The sequence below is a fragment of the Littorina saxatilis genome, linkage group LG1 (genome assembly GCF_037325665.1).
Source record: "Littorina saxatilis isolate snail1 linkage group LG1, US_GU_Lsax_2.0, whole genome shotgun sequence".
Classification (NCBI taxonomy): Eukaryota; Metazoa; Mollusca; class Gastropoda; order Littorinimorpha; family Littorinidae; genus Littorina; species Littorina saxatilis.
The window spans coordinates 28,992,345-29,008,706 of record NC_090245.1 but is presented as its reverse complement, the minus strand read 5'-3'; the positions used below and the strand labels follow the sequence as shown (position 1 = coordinate 29,008,706).

Below are 16,362 nucleotides of genomic sequence, written 5' to 3'. Positions count from 1 at the left end.
GGATGGCCAGTTGGGTGTCGGCTGGGGAAGGATTGGTCTAGAAAATGGCCTGGTTAGATTGTTGGTATGTGTTTCCGTTTCTGAGATTCTAAATAATTATGGAACAGCCTACGTAGAGTAGAAAGACAAATAGGAGAGAGAGAGAGAGGGATCATATCAAATAGATAGACTGACAGAAAAAACATGGAAACAAAAGGTGAGGGAAAAAAACATACAATGGGTGAGCAATTTCAGAAGACAGTCATTTAGATATGAATGCAAAGATATCAATGATGGAAAAACAGAACGGGAGAAAGAGAGAGACAGAGAGATAATAAAACACAGTCAAGGTTACAAAAAACTCTTTAAATCTGATTCAAATGTCCTACCGTTCTCGACTCTTGCCGACTAGCAGCGGGCCAAACTCAAAGGTCTCTGTCATGAGGACATACTTCTTGTGCACAATCTCATCCAGCTTGCGATTCTTCTTGCGTGATGGGAACACAAGCCTGTAATAAAAAGCAGAGAGTAACCACTAATATGTCAAACACAGTTTTCTACTGAAATTCAAGCACCACTGTGTTGACACTAAATCTTAGTCTCAAAGTACAAACATTTGGTTAGTTTTCTGTTTATTGTTCAGGACACCTGAATTTTCTCTATTTCATGTTTCAAACTCTCCAAACAATTTTTGGAAAACAAATTTAGTCACTGAACCAGCACATCTTTAACATATACATCAACACTAATCAAGTTTTAAATAAAAAGACAAAACATATCTGCACAATCATTTCAAAATTGAAAAAAAAAATCTTCAAAGAAACAACAGCAGAACCAACCTCATCATAAGACTTGTATCACCACTACTCAACTTTTGAATTAAGATATTGAAAAATCTGTAGAATCTTTTCAAGATAACAAAAAAGAGACAATCTTTAAACCTTGGCTCCTTGCTGATGGTGGGGAAGGCACAGATTCCGCGACAGAAGAGCTGGTAGCGCCGCCTGGTGCCGACGATCTCAAAGTTCATGGTTTGGTCGAACTGACCCAGCTCCTCCGACTGGAAGCGCAGACGCAGAATTGTCTCCCCATAGGCCGGGATGACCCAGCGGAACATCGTTAACCTAAAATTAATGGTGGTAAGTAAAATATGCAATGTCAGGGAGGAAGAGGGTGGGGTGGTGGAAGGGGGTGGGGGGGGGGGGATGAGTGGGGGATGTAGGGTAGGGAGAAGTGTGAGCAGGAAAAAAATGGGAGGGGGGGCGGTATGGTTTTGTTAAAATACCTTCCAAGTTGATACGTAGTCTCCCTTTTCTCTTTATTATTGATGTTGTTGTCTTTTCATCATTACTGCTGGAAAGCATCTATGTGAGAGCCCGGCCATGCTGCATGGGCTTCTTCATTCTCACAAGCATTTTTATTGCACTGCATTTTTTTGGTCCCATGTGGTCTTCAGTTTAGGTGAGTCATGTCAGCTCGTAATGTTTGCCACCTCTAAATTCACAAAATAAAACCTTGCAGACACATTCCATTAAGTATTGCTTGACACTTCTGTAGGGTATTTAAGCACAAAATCTGACAGGATTCCTTTTTCGTCCACAGAACGGAGAAGTAAATTCTAACTGAAAGCATCAAAACTATGCAGGCAGGTCTCTCCCTAATTTCTATCAAACATATAACTACTGAACAACACATTCATAACACGATGCATATTCTCTCAGGTAAGAATTTAAGGCAAAGGTTGGTCTCCAGCAAAGTTTAAATATTGACGGCTCCAGTGCAGACAACGAACATTTTTTTGCAATGATCCAGCTGTTCATCTGGAACTCACAACGAACTCTGCAGGACTAACATGACCACAGTACAAAACTCCAAACACAAACAACATGCGATGTGCGCGTGTGCCACATTCAACTCAGCAACTTTTTTTGTTTGTTTGTTTGTTTGCTTAACGCCCAGCCGACCACGAAGGGTCATAGCAGGGTGGTGCTGCAACAGAGATTGTGCACTCTTCATTATATTATCCAGCCAAGAACTTCCATTACCAGAAAGTTTGTTCTCGCTGGCTTTTGTGTGTGTAAATGAATTAAAAGGAGACAACATAGAAACAAAGGAAAATGCGGCTTTGACGATAGACAATCCACAACATCAAGAAACTGGTTCAGTTTTGTTGTTTCCAATAGTTTGCTTGCAAGATGAACATTCTCAGTACACACTTCTACATCAATTACTTTATATATGGATCTTTCTGGAACTACAAAAATACGTTTAAAACTCTTTGTATTGGTATCACATGCTCTCATAGACTTGATTGTGCAGATCCATAAACCTTCATATTCAATTACAGTACAATGTAATGGAGTTGTTCTTTGCTACTGGTCACAAGTGGGGGTCAGCTCACACTGACGCATTTTTCAATACAGTCTAGGGAAGAAACTGGTCACAAAGCACCCAGTACATGCCAGAGAGATAGGAGAATCGGCACAATCAAAGAAAATACCAAAATCATTCAATAGATATGGAAATATTAAGATTTACTGTGAAAATGCTACCAAAAATGGCGTCCAAAAACGTGAACGCACACTTGGTGCGTCTTTGAAGACTTACTTCTTGTTCTGTGTTGTTGAAAATAGTTGTGTTTGTGCTGTTTTTGTTGAAATAGTATCTAATAAAACTGATGCAGTTCTTGAAATGTTGCAAATTATTGTTGTCTTTGTGAAATGCGAGAGTGTTCTGAGGCGTAATCTGCATACGGCTGATGTCCCACATAGGGTACCCCACTTCGATCAGCGTATCACTCCAAATGAGCTTCATAGTAGAAAAGCAGATACACTACCAAAACACTGCATAACAGATCTACAAGACTGAGCCAGAATCATTGAAATTTACTTCCTGTATACAATATTGCAATCAAATTTGTTCACGCCGTCCCACATGAAAGGCAGGTTACCCTCGCCTTCGATTCAAAGTAACTCCACTCTGACTGAATTACCATCGAAACGCAGATAACGAACTGATTCGGAGATTACACGCCACACATTTATGCTATTTTACACACAAATTTCAACTGTGTTGTTTCGCGATAAACAGCCATAAACAAACAAATGTGGCGCCGTCACGTCGCCTCGGAAGGAGAAACGGAGGTTACCAAGAGGTTGTTTCCGATACCTGTCTGATTAAAATCATCGTTTTTCACGAATGAAGGCTCTTTGGCAGATCTGGCGAGTTGGAAACTGTCTATGAACTTTCATTTAATGTCAAATGCCTACATTCTTGTCGATATTGTTACCTTTGGGTTCATGAAGGAAGTCAATGGTCGTGTTTTTCAAAAGTGACTTTTGTCAGCATAGAACTTACTGTGCTTCGATCATTGACTGAGAAGAATCTTCCGATGACACTAGTTCATTTCACTACGCGACTGAGATCTGCAAGGAAACTTATGGCAGGGGAAATAAGCTTAACTGAAGACGAATAAGCGGAGTAACTGTTCTTCAACGGATTGCTCTCACTGATCTAAATATTTAGATCTTGTCGTCTGCTAGTCTGCTAGTAAGTAGTCTTCGGTCGTGTGAAAGTCACATCTATTTTGACTGTGTGCATCGATCCGTGTAGTGAAATGTTGATCTTTGATGATTTGGCAACATAACTTTGCTACATGTGCTTTGAGTGTATCTCCCCGTTAACCATTTGAAAACGTCTTTTAACAAGACCATGTTTCGACAGCCCAGACGGGGAGGATCCTTGATAGCTCACAGGGTATATAATGTTTTCCGGGTTTTTTTTTTTAAAGAATCCTGTCAAATTTGCTAAACCAAAAGTACCCTATGACACGACTCAAGTGGCAAAGAACATTCTCTGCAATTCCTGTCTCAGTCCATGCAGCCGTTTCGGGTCCTATCGTCATCATACAAGCATAGGCCTTACACACAGACACACAAGAACCAGCTTTAAAAGTTAGATTATGTAAGAACCATGTGAACCAGTGATTTTTTCTTATGTACATCAGATACTACAGTATTTCTGCTTTATGAAAAGCTATATTTCAAAAACAAAACTATAGAGATTTGAATTTTGACCACTTTTCCCCCCTTTCTGTCACCAGTACTGAAGAACAACTCAATGGCAAAATAGTAAACATACCGTAATGGATTTGCTTGCAATCTGCATTGCTATAAAGCTGACCAAAGAAAAGCACAACTAAAGCTCTGGCTGCATAATTAACATAAAATGAAACAAGAACAAGAAAAAGAAAAAGAACTGTGAAGAACAAGAACAATTAAGAACAAGAACAAGAACAACAACAACCCAACACAAACAAAATATACAATCAGAACCATACAAACAGGCAGACAAACAAACAAGTCGCGTAAGGCGAAAATACAACATTTAGTCAAGCTGTCGAACTAACAGAATGAAACTGAACTCACTGCATTTTTACAGCAAGAGCGTATACTCGTAGAATCGTCAGTCCACCGCTCGATGCAAAGGCAGTGAAATTGACAAGAAGAGCGGGGTAGTAGTTGCGCTGAGAAGGATAACACGCTTTTCTTTATCTCTATTCTTTTTAACTTTCTGAGCGTGTTTTTAATCCAAACATATCACATCTATATGTTTTTGGAATCAGGAACCCACAAGGAATAAGATGAATTTGTTTTTAAATCGATTTCGGAAATTTTATTTTAATAATAATTTTTATATTTTTAATTTTCAGAGCTTGTTTTTAATCCCAATATAACATATTTATATGTTTTCGGAATCAGAAAATGATGAAGAATAAGATGAACGTAAATTTGGATCGTTTTAAAAACAAATTATCTTTTTTACAATTTTCAGATTTTTAATGACCAAAGTCATTAATTAATTTTTAAACCACCAAGCTAAAATGCAATAACGAAGTCCGGCCTTCGTCGAAGATTGCTTGGCCAAAATTTCAATCAATTTGATTGAAAAATGAGGGTGTGACAGTGCCGCCTCAACTTTTACAAAAAGCCGGATATGACGTCATCAAAGGTATTTATCGAAAAAAAGAAAAAAACGTCCGGGGATATCATTCCCAGAAACTCTCATGTCAAATTTCATAAAGATCGGTCCAGTCGTTTGGTCTGAATCTCTCTACACACACACACGCACAGACAGACACACACAGACACACACACACACACATACACCACGACCCTCGTCTCGATTCCCCCTCTACGTTAAAACATTTAGTCAAAACTTGACTAAATGTAAAAACATTGGGCTTTGCAATCAACGAGGCTTGTGTCATAAACAAACAAACAAATAAAGAATGACAATCACAAACACTACTGCAATCTCTGAGGCTTCAGTGTCCAGCTAGCATGATATGCACAGAGTGTGACGGGAGCCGTGCTGACAGGGAGCACTGAAGGGAGCGTTAATTGGTTACAGCAGTGCGCTGGGTGATAGCATTAGCATATATGCTCCATCACAACAACGTCTAAGTGTCAGAGTTACACAAACCACAAACACTCACTTCGGTGTTTTGGGCTCGCTTAGAGCAAGACCCTCTCCTGTGGTGCTGTAAGAAAGGGTGTCAAAACACAGATAAGCGTTCAGTAATGGAACACGCATGCAAGTCAGCTAGTAATTAATATATCATCAAAGAGTATATAGTTTCAAAACAATAGAAACGCAAAGGATGTCTAGAATACGTTTTTATATGATCCTGTTACAGGTACGTTTATCTATTCACACATGTTACAAAGTACTGCATCAAACTGTGAAACTCCATTAACTAAAGTTGGCCAAAAATTGCAACAAATTTCAAACCCGAAGTAAAGCATTAATTCCTGTGTCATTTAATTAAAACTGTATATGCCAAAGAAGGCCGTTCACTTAACCTTCAGGATCACCTTTTGGATTAAATATTTCTTTTACAGGGATCACGTGACCGCCGCTCAAGTAAGGGTACCCTCAAAATCGACCAGACAAAAACGGAAGAGCCGAATGAAAAATTGACAAAAAATTACAATAGGCAAAACTTTGCAACTTTGACATATGAGAAGAAAGTCAAACCAATTATCTACCCTGAACAGATTATTTTGTTTTGCTACCTTGTGTATTTCGCGTGCTATGCTATTCCTAATGATGCAGGTGTCGATCGCAAGAGCGGTCAAAAACGGAACTTTTTACGTCAATTTGTTAAGGTATCATGTCAAAAAGCGCTACATTTTAGCAATGACTAGGTGGATTGCTTTGAAACTTTCAGAATATTTTACCAACATACTAGAGATACTTCGTGCGAAAGTTTGGATCGTTACAGTTATTTATCCAGATGTGACGCAATGTTTTGGAAAATGTTGTTAAACTTGTCATAGGATTGTTCACTTGTGTCCAAAAAATTCATGACTTTGCATATCTACAGATAAATGATTGATACAGATTCTCTCTAAGTTTCATTTGCGTGTAACTGCTAGCGTTAATTTGCTAGTCATGCAAACACATGAGGAAAAAATGGAACGTTCACGCTGTTTCGCGCTTACAGCTGTTATCGCTGCGTGCCTCTTAAAACATGCTACGGTCACGCTTGGCTGGGCATCGCTGTGGCACCAGAATCATCGCTTAAATATGTAGCGTGTTTACTGGTCCAGCAAATTTGCGTCAGTGCTTACACGCACATAAAACTTTAGCAGTGTGTGTATCAATCATTTTTCTAACGACATGCAAAGTCATACATTTTTTTGGACCCAAGGGAACAATCCTATGACGAATTTAAAAACTTCTTTCGAAAAATTGCATAACATTTTAACAAACACCTGTAATAATCCATCATTTCGCTCGAAGTATCTCTAGTATGTTGGTAAAATATTCTACAAGTTTCAAAGCAATCCACCAAGTCATTGCTAAAGTGAAGAATTTTTTGTCATGATACCCCTAAAAAATGACGCAAAAAGTCCCGTTTTTTACCGCTCTTGCGATCGACACCTGCATCAGAAGGAATAGCTTAGCACGCGAAATACGCAAGGTAGCAAAACAAAACAATCTGTTCAGGGTAGATAATTGGTTTGACTTTCTTCTCGTATGTCAAAGTTGCAAAGTTTTGCCTATTGTGGTTTTTTGTCGATTTTTCATTCGGCTCTTCCGTTTTTGTCTGGTCGATTTTGAGGGTACCCTTACTTGTAAAAGAAATATTTAATCCAAATGGTGATCCTGAAGGTTAAGTGAACGACCTTCTCTGGCATATAAAGTGTTAATAAAATGACACAGGGATTAATGCTTTAATTTGGGTTTGAAATTTGTTGCAATAATTTTTTGGCCAAGTTTATATGAATTACATAAATATATATGTATAAAGGGGGCAGTACAAAGCGTTTCCTTCTGTATCTTAAATTGCTAAACACTTCAAAGGCAGAGGCAATAATAAATTGGCAGCAAAATACAGCGCAACTTCTATGCTTGAAAACTTTTGAGCCACAGCTGCCAAAAGGATAAAAACTACCGGCATGTGGAAAACACAGAAACCACATAAAACGGAACCCTGTAAATTGCATAAAAAGAATATAAACAAAGCGCAAAAGAACAAACAGAGAATCACGATCTTCTCTCTCAAAGACTTACCCTCTGATTGCTGAATTGTTATTTAATTTAGCAGGCAAACAATCCTCTTAATAGATCACTCAAGTAAACGGCAAAAGGTGAAAAAACAAAGAATAAAGATCTGCCAGCGCAGAATAACCAAAGAACAAAGTCAAGACAGCATGACAAATTGAAGACAGCATAATAACTTCCCTTACCTCTGGTTATCTCCATCTGACACGGGAGTGGTAGGCCCTGGTGGGGGCGTAGCCAGCATAGAGTTGCGTCGATTTTGACGGGATTTTCGATCAGCGCTGCGTTTACGTTCAAGTTTTGGGTCCAAAGTCGGAACAGTGTTACTCTGCTTGGGTCCCTTGCCTTTGCCGCGTGTTGGGGCAGATTCCTCTTTGCCGATCTTGTCTGGCGTGATCGACTTCTCTTCTTCCGCCTCTGGCTCTTTGGACTTTTCTTCCACCACCACGTTCCTGGAAATGATGGGATAAGGTATATTAGGTGTCCTCTTCATACGAGCAACAAATTCAAAAATTTTAGTAATAAATTTTCATTTCATTAATATACTTACCCAACTCACATATAGCAATTAACCCTAGTTCAGTGCTGGTAACGCTGTACGCGTCCCCTTGGTAACAAGGGAGACAACTCTAAAAAAGAGTGACCAATACCCATACTGGTATCAAGGCCAGACCAATACTGAGTCTGTCTTCCGTATGCGTGCGCATATGCCGCCATTTGTAGTCATTCTAACCGAAGCCCAACTCACTCCTTTTTTAGAAATATATACCCCCAACAGCGGGGAGGCGGGAGGGAATAAAAGATGTGAGTTGGGTAAGTATATTAATCAAATGAAAATTGATTACTAAAATTTTTGATTAAATTACATATCTTACCCAACTCACATATAGCAGATTGCTACTGTAGGAGGAGGGAAATTCATAATAACAAGAACGGAGAACTTGTCCTGCCGATACCATAGCTGGTAAAGCGGAACTACCGTCCTGTCGCGTTGCCACGACATTTCTGAGGTAGTAAATGATAAAAACGTCCTCTGAGAGCCAGGCTAACTCCAGAACCTCTGAGAGGAGACCGGAGCGGAGGACTGCTATTGACCAGGCCCAGATTAGATCCTCCTGAGCTCTGACTGCAGAAAGAGGCAGGACTGCCTGCTTGTCACATGACTGGCCCTGTCGAATCAGTGTGGCTAACCATTTGGCCAAAGTGACCCATGGAATATCTTTATCACGAGCAAGATTGATGGAAATAAAGAGTAGTTATTTGACCTACGGAACTACATAAGCAATGTCCGGACACGGTATCTGACGAGGGTCCTAACCAAACGGTTAAACAAGTTATGATCTCCGAGAGCAAGTACCTTACTCAGGGAGGAGATGCGGATACAAGAGGATGATAGACCGGATTTCTGAATTTAGAAAGGAAATCCGACCTAAATTTGAGGGAAATAGAGCCCTCTTATCAAACCAAATACCAATCCCGGGACGGGAGCTGTGACTTATACCATGCTGCGTCAAGGGAAGTGCCCTTGAGGATGCTAGCAATACTGCAATGTAGGAGAAACCTCCTAGCTCATTGCAACGTCAAGAAAAATCCAGGGGCCGCCGTAGTGAAGGCTACCAAAGAGTGTAGCTTTTTAACTAGCGCGAGAAAAACGGCCCTGAGGGGCGTAATGCCTAAGTTGAATCACTGAACCAGAAGGAATAGGATTCTATTTATTATTTGTAAAGACAAAGATGATTGATGTCTTTTGTGTAAGTAGCACAAAAACAAAACCAAAGCTAAAAGCTTCTGTGCCAAGAACTAAGCTCAGCCACATGATGTACGTAGTCCTTAGTTCTTTCCGTAAGTTCTTAAAACAAAATGCTGAACCTAAGGAAGTTTATGAAAACCCTTTGTGTTGCCCAGCGAAAGTAGCTGACAGAAACCTCTACCGTAAGGGGTAGATTTCGACGGAAATGTTCCATCCGTGAGGTCACGGACAGTGATTCAGTGACCTTAAAGATATCTGAGTCAGAATATGCACCAGTAAGTTTAGCGTGTTCTGGCGAGTTTCGTGAGTTAAGACTTCCGGACAACCAGAGAGAGCGTCAACCTCACTGTCTCTGTCTTTGTTCCCGACTGACAAAAAGAGTGAACAAGAAGGGCAAAGCCCATACGACTCACATGCTTGACCTTGACCTTTACATGACCTTGACCTTCAGGGTCAAGGTCAAATAACTAAACCTAGCAATGACATCATACACTAAGAACTGCTTTACACATTTTTCCTACCAAAATACATGACCATCCAAGGTCATGCAACACAAAGCTGTTAATTCAAGACATAGGAAGTACAATGGTGCTTATTGGCTCTTTCTACCATGAGATATGGTCACTTTTAGTGGTTCACTACCTTATTTTGGTCACATTTCATAAGGGTCAAAGTGACCTTGACCTTGATCATATGTGACCAAATGTGTCTCATGATGAAAGCATAACATGTGCCCCACATAATTTTTAAGTTTGAAACAGTTATCTTCCATAGTTCAGGGTCAAGGTCACTTCAAAATATGTATACAATCCAACTTTGAAGAGCTCCTGTGACCTTGACCTTGAAGCAAGGTAAACCAAACTGGTATCAAAAGATGGGGCTTACTTTGCCCTATATATCATATATAGGTGAGGTATTCAATCTCAAAAACTTCAGAGAAAATGGGAAAAATAGCTGTTTTTTAGACATTTATGGCCCCTGCGACCTTGACCTTGAAGCAAGGTCAAGATGCTATGTATGTTTTTTGGGGCCTTGTCATCATACACACTATTTCACTGCTGCGCCGAATATGCTCTGTCAGCGGCAGGGAGCTTGGAGCAAGCACGGCCATAAATAGCCTACCGTGCGCTGGCGGTGACCTTGATTCCCTTTCGCGCGCTGTCTCTAGCACACAAAGACTCTATGTGGAGCTTGTGTGCGATGGCGCCAGTTTGAAAAATTACGTGATTCTTGGTGTGAAAAAGGGATCGTTTCAGTGACTTACACCTGGGATTATGTTCATCTTGTGTATTTTGTTACTTGAATATACAGGCATTGTGTTGGTGCAAACTGGAGTTTATTCATTCGACTCGTTTTGTTTGATTTTGTGGTAATACTAATATCACTGGCACTCAGCTCTTGTTCTTTGTTCCTGTTAAAAGAAACAGAATTTGCGCGTTGTATATCAGTTTATAATCACACTGAATACTGATAACAGCCCAACCGCCTGTGTTTTTATTTTGCCGTCCGTAAGTACTTAGTCTTAACTGTGTGATAGAGTGAAAACAAGTTAAGTTACAGGTGTTTGTGAATGATTTCTAGAGCAGTTTTGAGGGGTAAGTTTTGTGAATTAACCCACGCGCAGGTTCTCGGAACAGGCACTCGCTACAGTACGCTATTATATGCAGCTCTGTTGACTGTCGTGCATTTCATCTTGTTCGGATCGACGAGTTTTGTTTCCTGTGGTATATATACAAGTTTGTGAGAACAATACGAGTGAAAAACTGTGTTGAAAAACTTTCAAATCGACTTGTGTGCTGCTATTGGATTACTGACCAACAGTTGCAGGGTCAGGTAGGCTTTTTGTTTTCTTCACATGCAGCTAACAATTTGCATGAACATGTATTGAAAGACCGTTTTTTCTTTCTTTTATATTACAGGCATTAATTGCACTATTTTGAATTATATAAACGCAAAACAAATTTCACATGCGCACCATACGCATGCCTATAATATGTTTTTAAATACGACTGTATATACTCTGTTGTTTGTATATATATTTTGTAAAGTGTTGTACATGTATATATCAGTGTACTTAGGGATTACCTTTGTCTTTTTTTCCAATATTTTGTGTTCTTTTATTGTGACACATTGATTATGATGTTTTGTTTACTGTGTTGTCTTCTGTCCTCTTATAGATTGTGCCGTGCTTTCGGATGTTGGGTTTCCTGTTTATTTAACTGCAGCATACATGTGTTTTTCAGATCTGTAAGGTGTGGTATAATTATTTACTTGAAGAGCAAACACCTTTTTCAATTCTCTCATTTAGCCTTTTTTCTGTCTTGTAAATTGTGGCATGTTTTGTTTCATACGATTGACATACATGTATTATCCGTCTATGTGTTGTCTGGGGCTAATATCATGTGGCACTTCGAGCGGATTTGGGTGAGCGCGCGCGAGCTATTTTTTTTTCTCCTGTGGTATATTATATATATATATACAAGTTTGTGAGACTTGTATAGGAGGGCCGTGAGGTAAGCTTTTTTGTTTTATTCACATGCAGCTAATAATTTTCATGAACATGTATTGCCGTAAGATCTTTTTTCTTTCTTATATGTTACTGACATTATCTACACTATTTTGAATTTTATATCTACACTATTTTGACTTTTATAATTATATAAACGCAAAACAAATTTTACATGCGCACCATCAATGACTTTTACTAGTAGTCCTTGGCATAATATGTATGTAAATACGATATACTCTACTGTTTGTATATATTTCGAACGCACACACACACACACACACACACACACATGTACACATACACATACACACACACGCACACACACACACAGTCACACATTGGAAAACACCGTCATGAGTAAGCATCTTCGGCGTCATTGACAAACCTCCAAAAGGGAAAAGAAAGGTCACCTGTTATTCTATTCTCAAGAGTATACAATGTATAACCACTGTTCTACTTTCAAGTATTACACCCTTCTAGATGAGTCAAGCTGAAATGATGTATAATGTAATTTTTACGTACGCAAATGTTGGACTGGATGGTCTTCTCATATTAAATCGGGTTGCGTGTACATGTATACGCGTGGATTTACACGTGTGCGGGTGTAGTCTATATATATCTACACTATTTTGACTTTTATAATTATATAAACGCAAAACAAATTTTACATGCGCACCATCAATGACTTTTACTAGTAGTCCTTGGCATAATATGTATGTAAATACGATATACTCTACTGTTTGTATATATTTCGAACGCACACACACACACACACACACACACACATGTACACATACACACACACACACACACGCACGCACACACACACACAGTCACACATTGGAAAACACCGCCATGAGTAAGCATCTTCGGCGTCATTGACAAACCTCCAAAAGGGAAAAGAAAGGTCACCTGTTATTCTATTCTCAAGAGTATACAATGTATAACCACTGTTCTACTTTCAAGTATTACACCCTTCGCATGGAGACTATTTCCTTGCGGGAGTATATAGAGGGCCACTTATCAGGCATTCTGAACAGTGCAGAAAACGTTCTCACTGTTTTTAGGCTCTCTCTAGAGCGCGCGAGCTACAGAACCTTATCAACACAGCAGCTGCTTGCAGAGAGCGGTCCACGCTCGCTGCAGACAAAGAAAGAGTCGTCTGTCAGGCGCCACTGTGAATGGGGCCGGGTAGGAGGGAAATGGGGGGAGGAAAGGAAAGGGAGGGTAAATAGGGGGATGAGGGTGGTTCTTGCCGGTTATTTTTAGCTGGAGCCAGCCTGGAGCAGAGAGTGCCTGAAATGAAACACAGTGCATACACCATCTTGCCAAATTTGGTACTGATAGACTGAATAGTGTCCAAGAAATATCCAACGTTAAAGTTTTCCGGACGGACGGACGACTCGGATGAGTACATAGACTCACTTTTGCTTCGCATGTGAGTCAAAAACCTCTTGCAATCAGCTAAAAAGGAAGATACTGTAATCGAAAATTTTATAAGTAAATTTTCATATACTTACCCGAATCACATATAGCATTGACGCAGTCTAGGATGCTAAGGTCTGAAAAGGCTACCCGTCTTAAACAACTTTAAAGGGAAGCAACCCCACCACAAAAAGTGTAAACGTAGCCATGGTAATGACCCCACACCCGGGGAGTTACCTCCCATTGGTGTGTCCTACGTCACTACTGCTACTCAACACGTGGTCAATATCATATGGCTTTAACTCTTTCCGCCCTGTGCCCGACAAACTGTCGGGCGCTCCTTAGCAGCTTTCAACACCTGCGCCCGACAAACTGTCGGGCGGTGACACGCATCTTCTCTGACCTCGCATGTTTCTGATCTAAAAATAAAAGACAGATCACGAGCAAGGGAGGTAAATCTGTTCCCACTTCTTTCTTCTTTGTTTGGAGCAATTTGGCGAATGAAAATCGTCCGATTGAGTGTTTTTGAGCATTTTTCCTGCGAAATATGAGCAACCAACGCCGCTACTCGTTGAGGCAGGTTCTTGACGAGATTTTCCTCGACGATGACAGTGATTATGATGCCGAATGTGACGTTTCTTCGTCTCAATCGAGTGAAACAAGTGGTGATTTGAGTGCACAAGACCTGTGCGCGGGCTTCGATGCAAATGTGAGACAGAAACATCCTGTGACTTGTTGGAACAACTGTGACAGAGTGGTGTGTTTACATACTTTTTGGTGTTGTGTTTGTGACTTGGAAGAAGGATTTCTTTGAACTTTACACACTTCAGAAGGTACTGACTGCTACTCAACAGGTAAGAACATGCACTTATCATACAACACACAAAATTTTATGTGTCCACAACTATTAGTTGCAGAGTAAGAAGCGCTTTAGTGAAGTACCCATCAGATTTGCACTACAGTGCCAAAACCCTCCAGGCTGGCGAGGCTGCTGAGCCTGCACTGCAGTCAGTGCTGATAGGGTTAAAGAAAACTAAAAAACCATAAGCGGGGTTGGCGGGAGGGAATTCACTATGTGATTCGGGTAAGTATATTAATCAAATAACAAGAAGAGCAAACGCTCGATCGAGTCACTTTCGCAGTTCTGAATATTATATGAGGCATCAGATGGACAGGAAGAAATTGCTATTCACAACACAATGAGTCACGTTCACATAAAATTTGAGCCCGGTCACTTTTATAGTTTCCGAGAAAAGCCCAACGTTAAGTTGTGTGTTGCCGAACAGAAAAGGCTAGTTATCTCCCTTGTTTTTCTGATAACGTTCGTAAAAGGCTACAGATGTAAATACTTTGATGTAAAGAATAATCCTACAAAGTTTCAATCACATCCGATGAACTTTGTCAAAGATATAAAATGTCTAATTTTTCCTTTGACGCTGACCTGTGACCTTGAAAAAGGTCAAAGGTCAACGAAACCATCGTTAAAGTGTAGAGGTCATTGGAGGTCACGACTAAACAAAATATGAGCCCGATCGCTTTGATAGTTTCCGAGAAAAGTCCAACGTTAAGGTGGTGTCTACGGACGGCCGGCCGGACAGCCGGCCGGCCGGACAGACTAACACTGACCGATTACATAGAGTCACTTTTTCTCAAGTGACTCAAAAATTTACTTATAAAATTTTCTATTAAAATTAAATATAAAATTTCAAAAATAAATTTTGATTTAATTAATATACTTACCAACTCACATAGATAGCAATAACTTCGTTTGGTTGCTAAGACATTGAAGCACTCTTACATGGTAACATGGGGAGATAACTCTAAAACAAAAACCATATGCCATATAAGGCATGGTCCGTGGTGGTTATCTCCCCTACCGGTGCCCTGCGCATGCGCAGGATGTATACCGGTGATACTCATTCCGTCCTGAAACATATACCCCTTCATACAATTTGCGGGGCAGGCTGGGAGGGAATTCGATATGTGAGTTGGTAAGTATATTAATTAAATCAAAATTTATTTTTGAAAATTTATATTAAATTACATATTCTTACTCAACTCACATAGATAGCAGATTGCTAATCTAGGTGGTGGGTAAACAATATACTCACAGTTAACATCTTGCAAGTATCTGGCCTGCAGCTACAATAGCTGGCAGACCGAAAGTTCTGAACTGCCGGGCACCAGATACGTTCCGTAGATAAACATATTAAAAGGCATCTTCTGATGTCTAGTAGATGTGTACTATAATAGCGGGTACTTTAAAATATCCCGCAGATAGAAACTCATGACTACGTTCTTGCACGTTCAATGAGCTGCATTCATGACTTATGCAAGTCTCTCAGACTTGAGAACAGGTAAAGAAGAGGCCCACACTCTGACTTCTTGAGTCTGTGCTGCCTGAAGAGGGAGGACTGACTGCCCCCCCCCCCTTTTCTTGCCACCACTGTAGGCATGCCTAATCAATGTGGCAGACCATCTAGCTAAGGTTGACTTCACTAAGTCATTGCCTCTACAAGAGTTGATGGAAATAAACAAAAGCCTTTGTTCTGATGATCTAAACGGATCAGTGCGAGTTAGAAATATATTAAAACTCGAAATGTTCAATAGGCTAATATGGCTCTAAACGGATCAGTGCGAGTTAGAAATATATTAAAACTCGAAATGTTCAATAGGCTAATATGGCTCTAACAGAGCCAAAATATTGCAAAGTGGATTGAATTGTATTATCAGAGCTGGTTCCTCAGGTTTCTGATTATTTGTCAGAAATTTGAATTAAACCTAAGCGCTATAGATCAGTCTTTCTCCAAAGAGATGTCTATAGCAAAACCAGATAGAAAATGCACCTACTCCCACTTCTCTCAGAAGCTACTAGAGTAAGTATGACCGCTTCCCGTGTTTAGATTAGTAAGGCTAATTTTGTCAAGGATTAAACAATCCGATCTCAAAAGCTCCAAAACTAGGAGCAAATCCCAAGTCGGGACTGGAGATTTGTTTTCAGCCAACCAAAGGGAGGCTCCCTTAGTCACGCTGGCTATAAAGAGCCCAAGTGAAAAAATTTTGCGACCTAGCTGTTTCAGTGCAACTGATATCGCGTAACGTCTTAAAACAGAGACGTGGGAGAAAA

At 40.0% G+C, this 16,362-nt stretch overlaps 1 protein-coding gene across 10 annotated transcripts in view; it reads right to left on the bottom strand.

Moving 5' to 3' along the window:
• Positions 1–16,362, bottom strand: part of LOC138966370 (hydrocephalus-inducing protein homolog) — a 244,873-nt gene that overhangs the window by 110,890 nt on the left and 117,621 nt on the right. For all 10 annotated transcript variants that reach the window (XM_070338641.1, XM_070338587.1, XM_070338596.1 and 7 more), the window contains 4 exons: positions 7,737–8,003; positions 5,477–5,521; positions 921–1,103; positions 369–488 (listed from right to left, as the gene is read on the bottom strand). In XM_070338641.1, the coding sequence (XP_070194742.1) occupies positions 369–488; positions 921–1,103; positions 5,477–5,521; positions 7,737–8,003 (615 nt within the window). The remainder of the gene's footprint in view (positions 1–368; positions 489–920; positions 1,104–5,476; positions 5,522–7,736; positions 8,004–16,362) is intronic.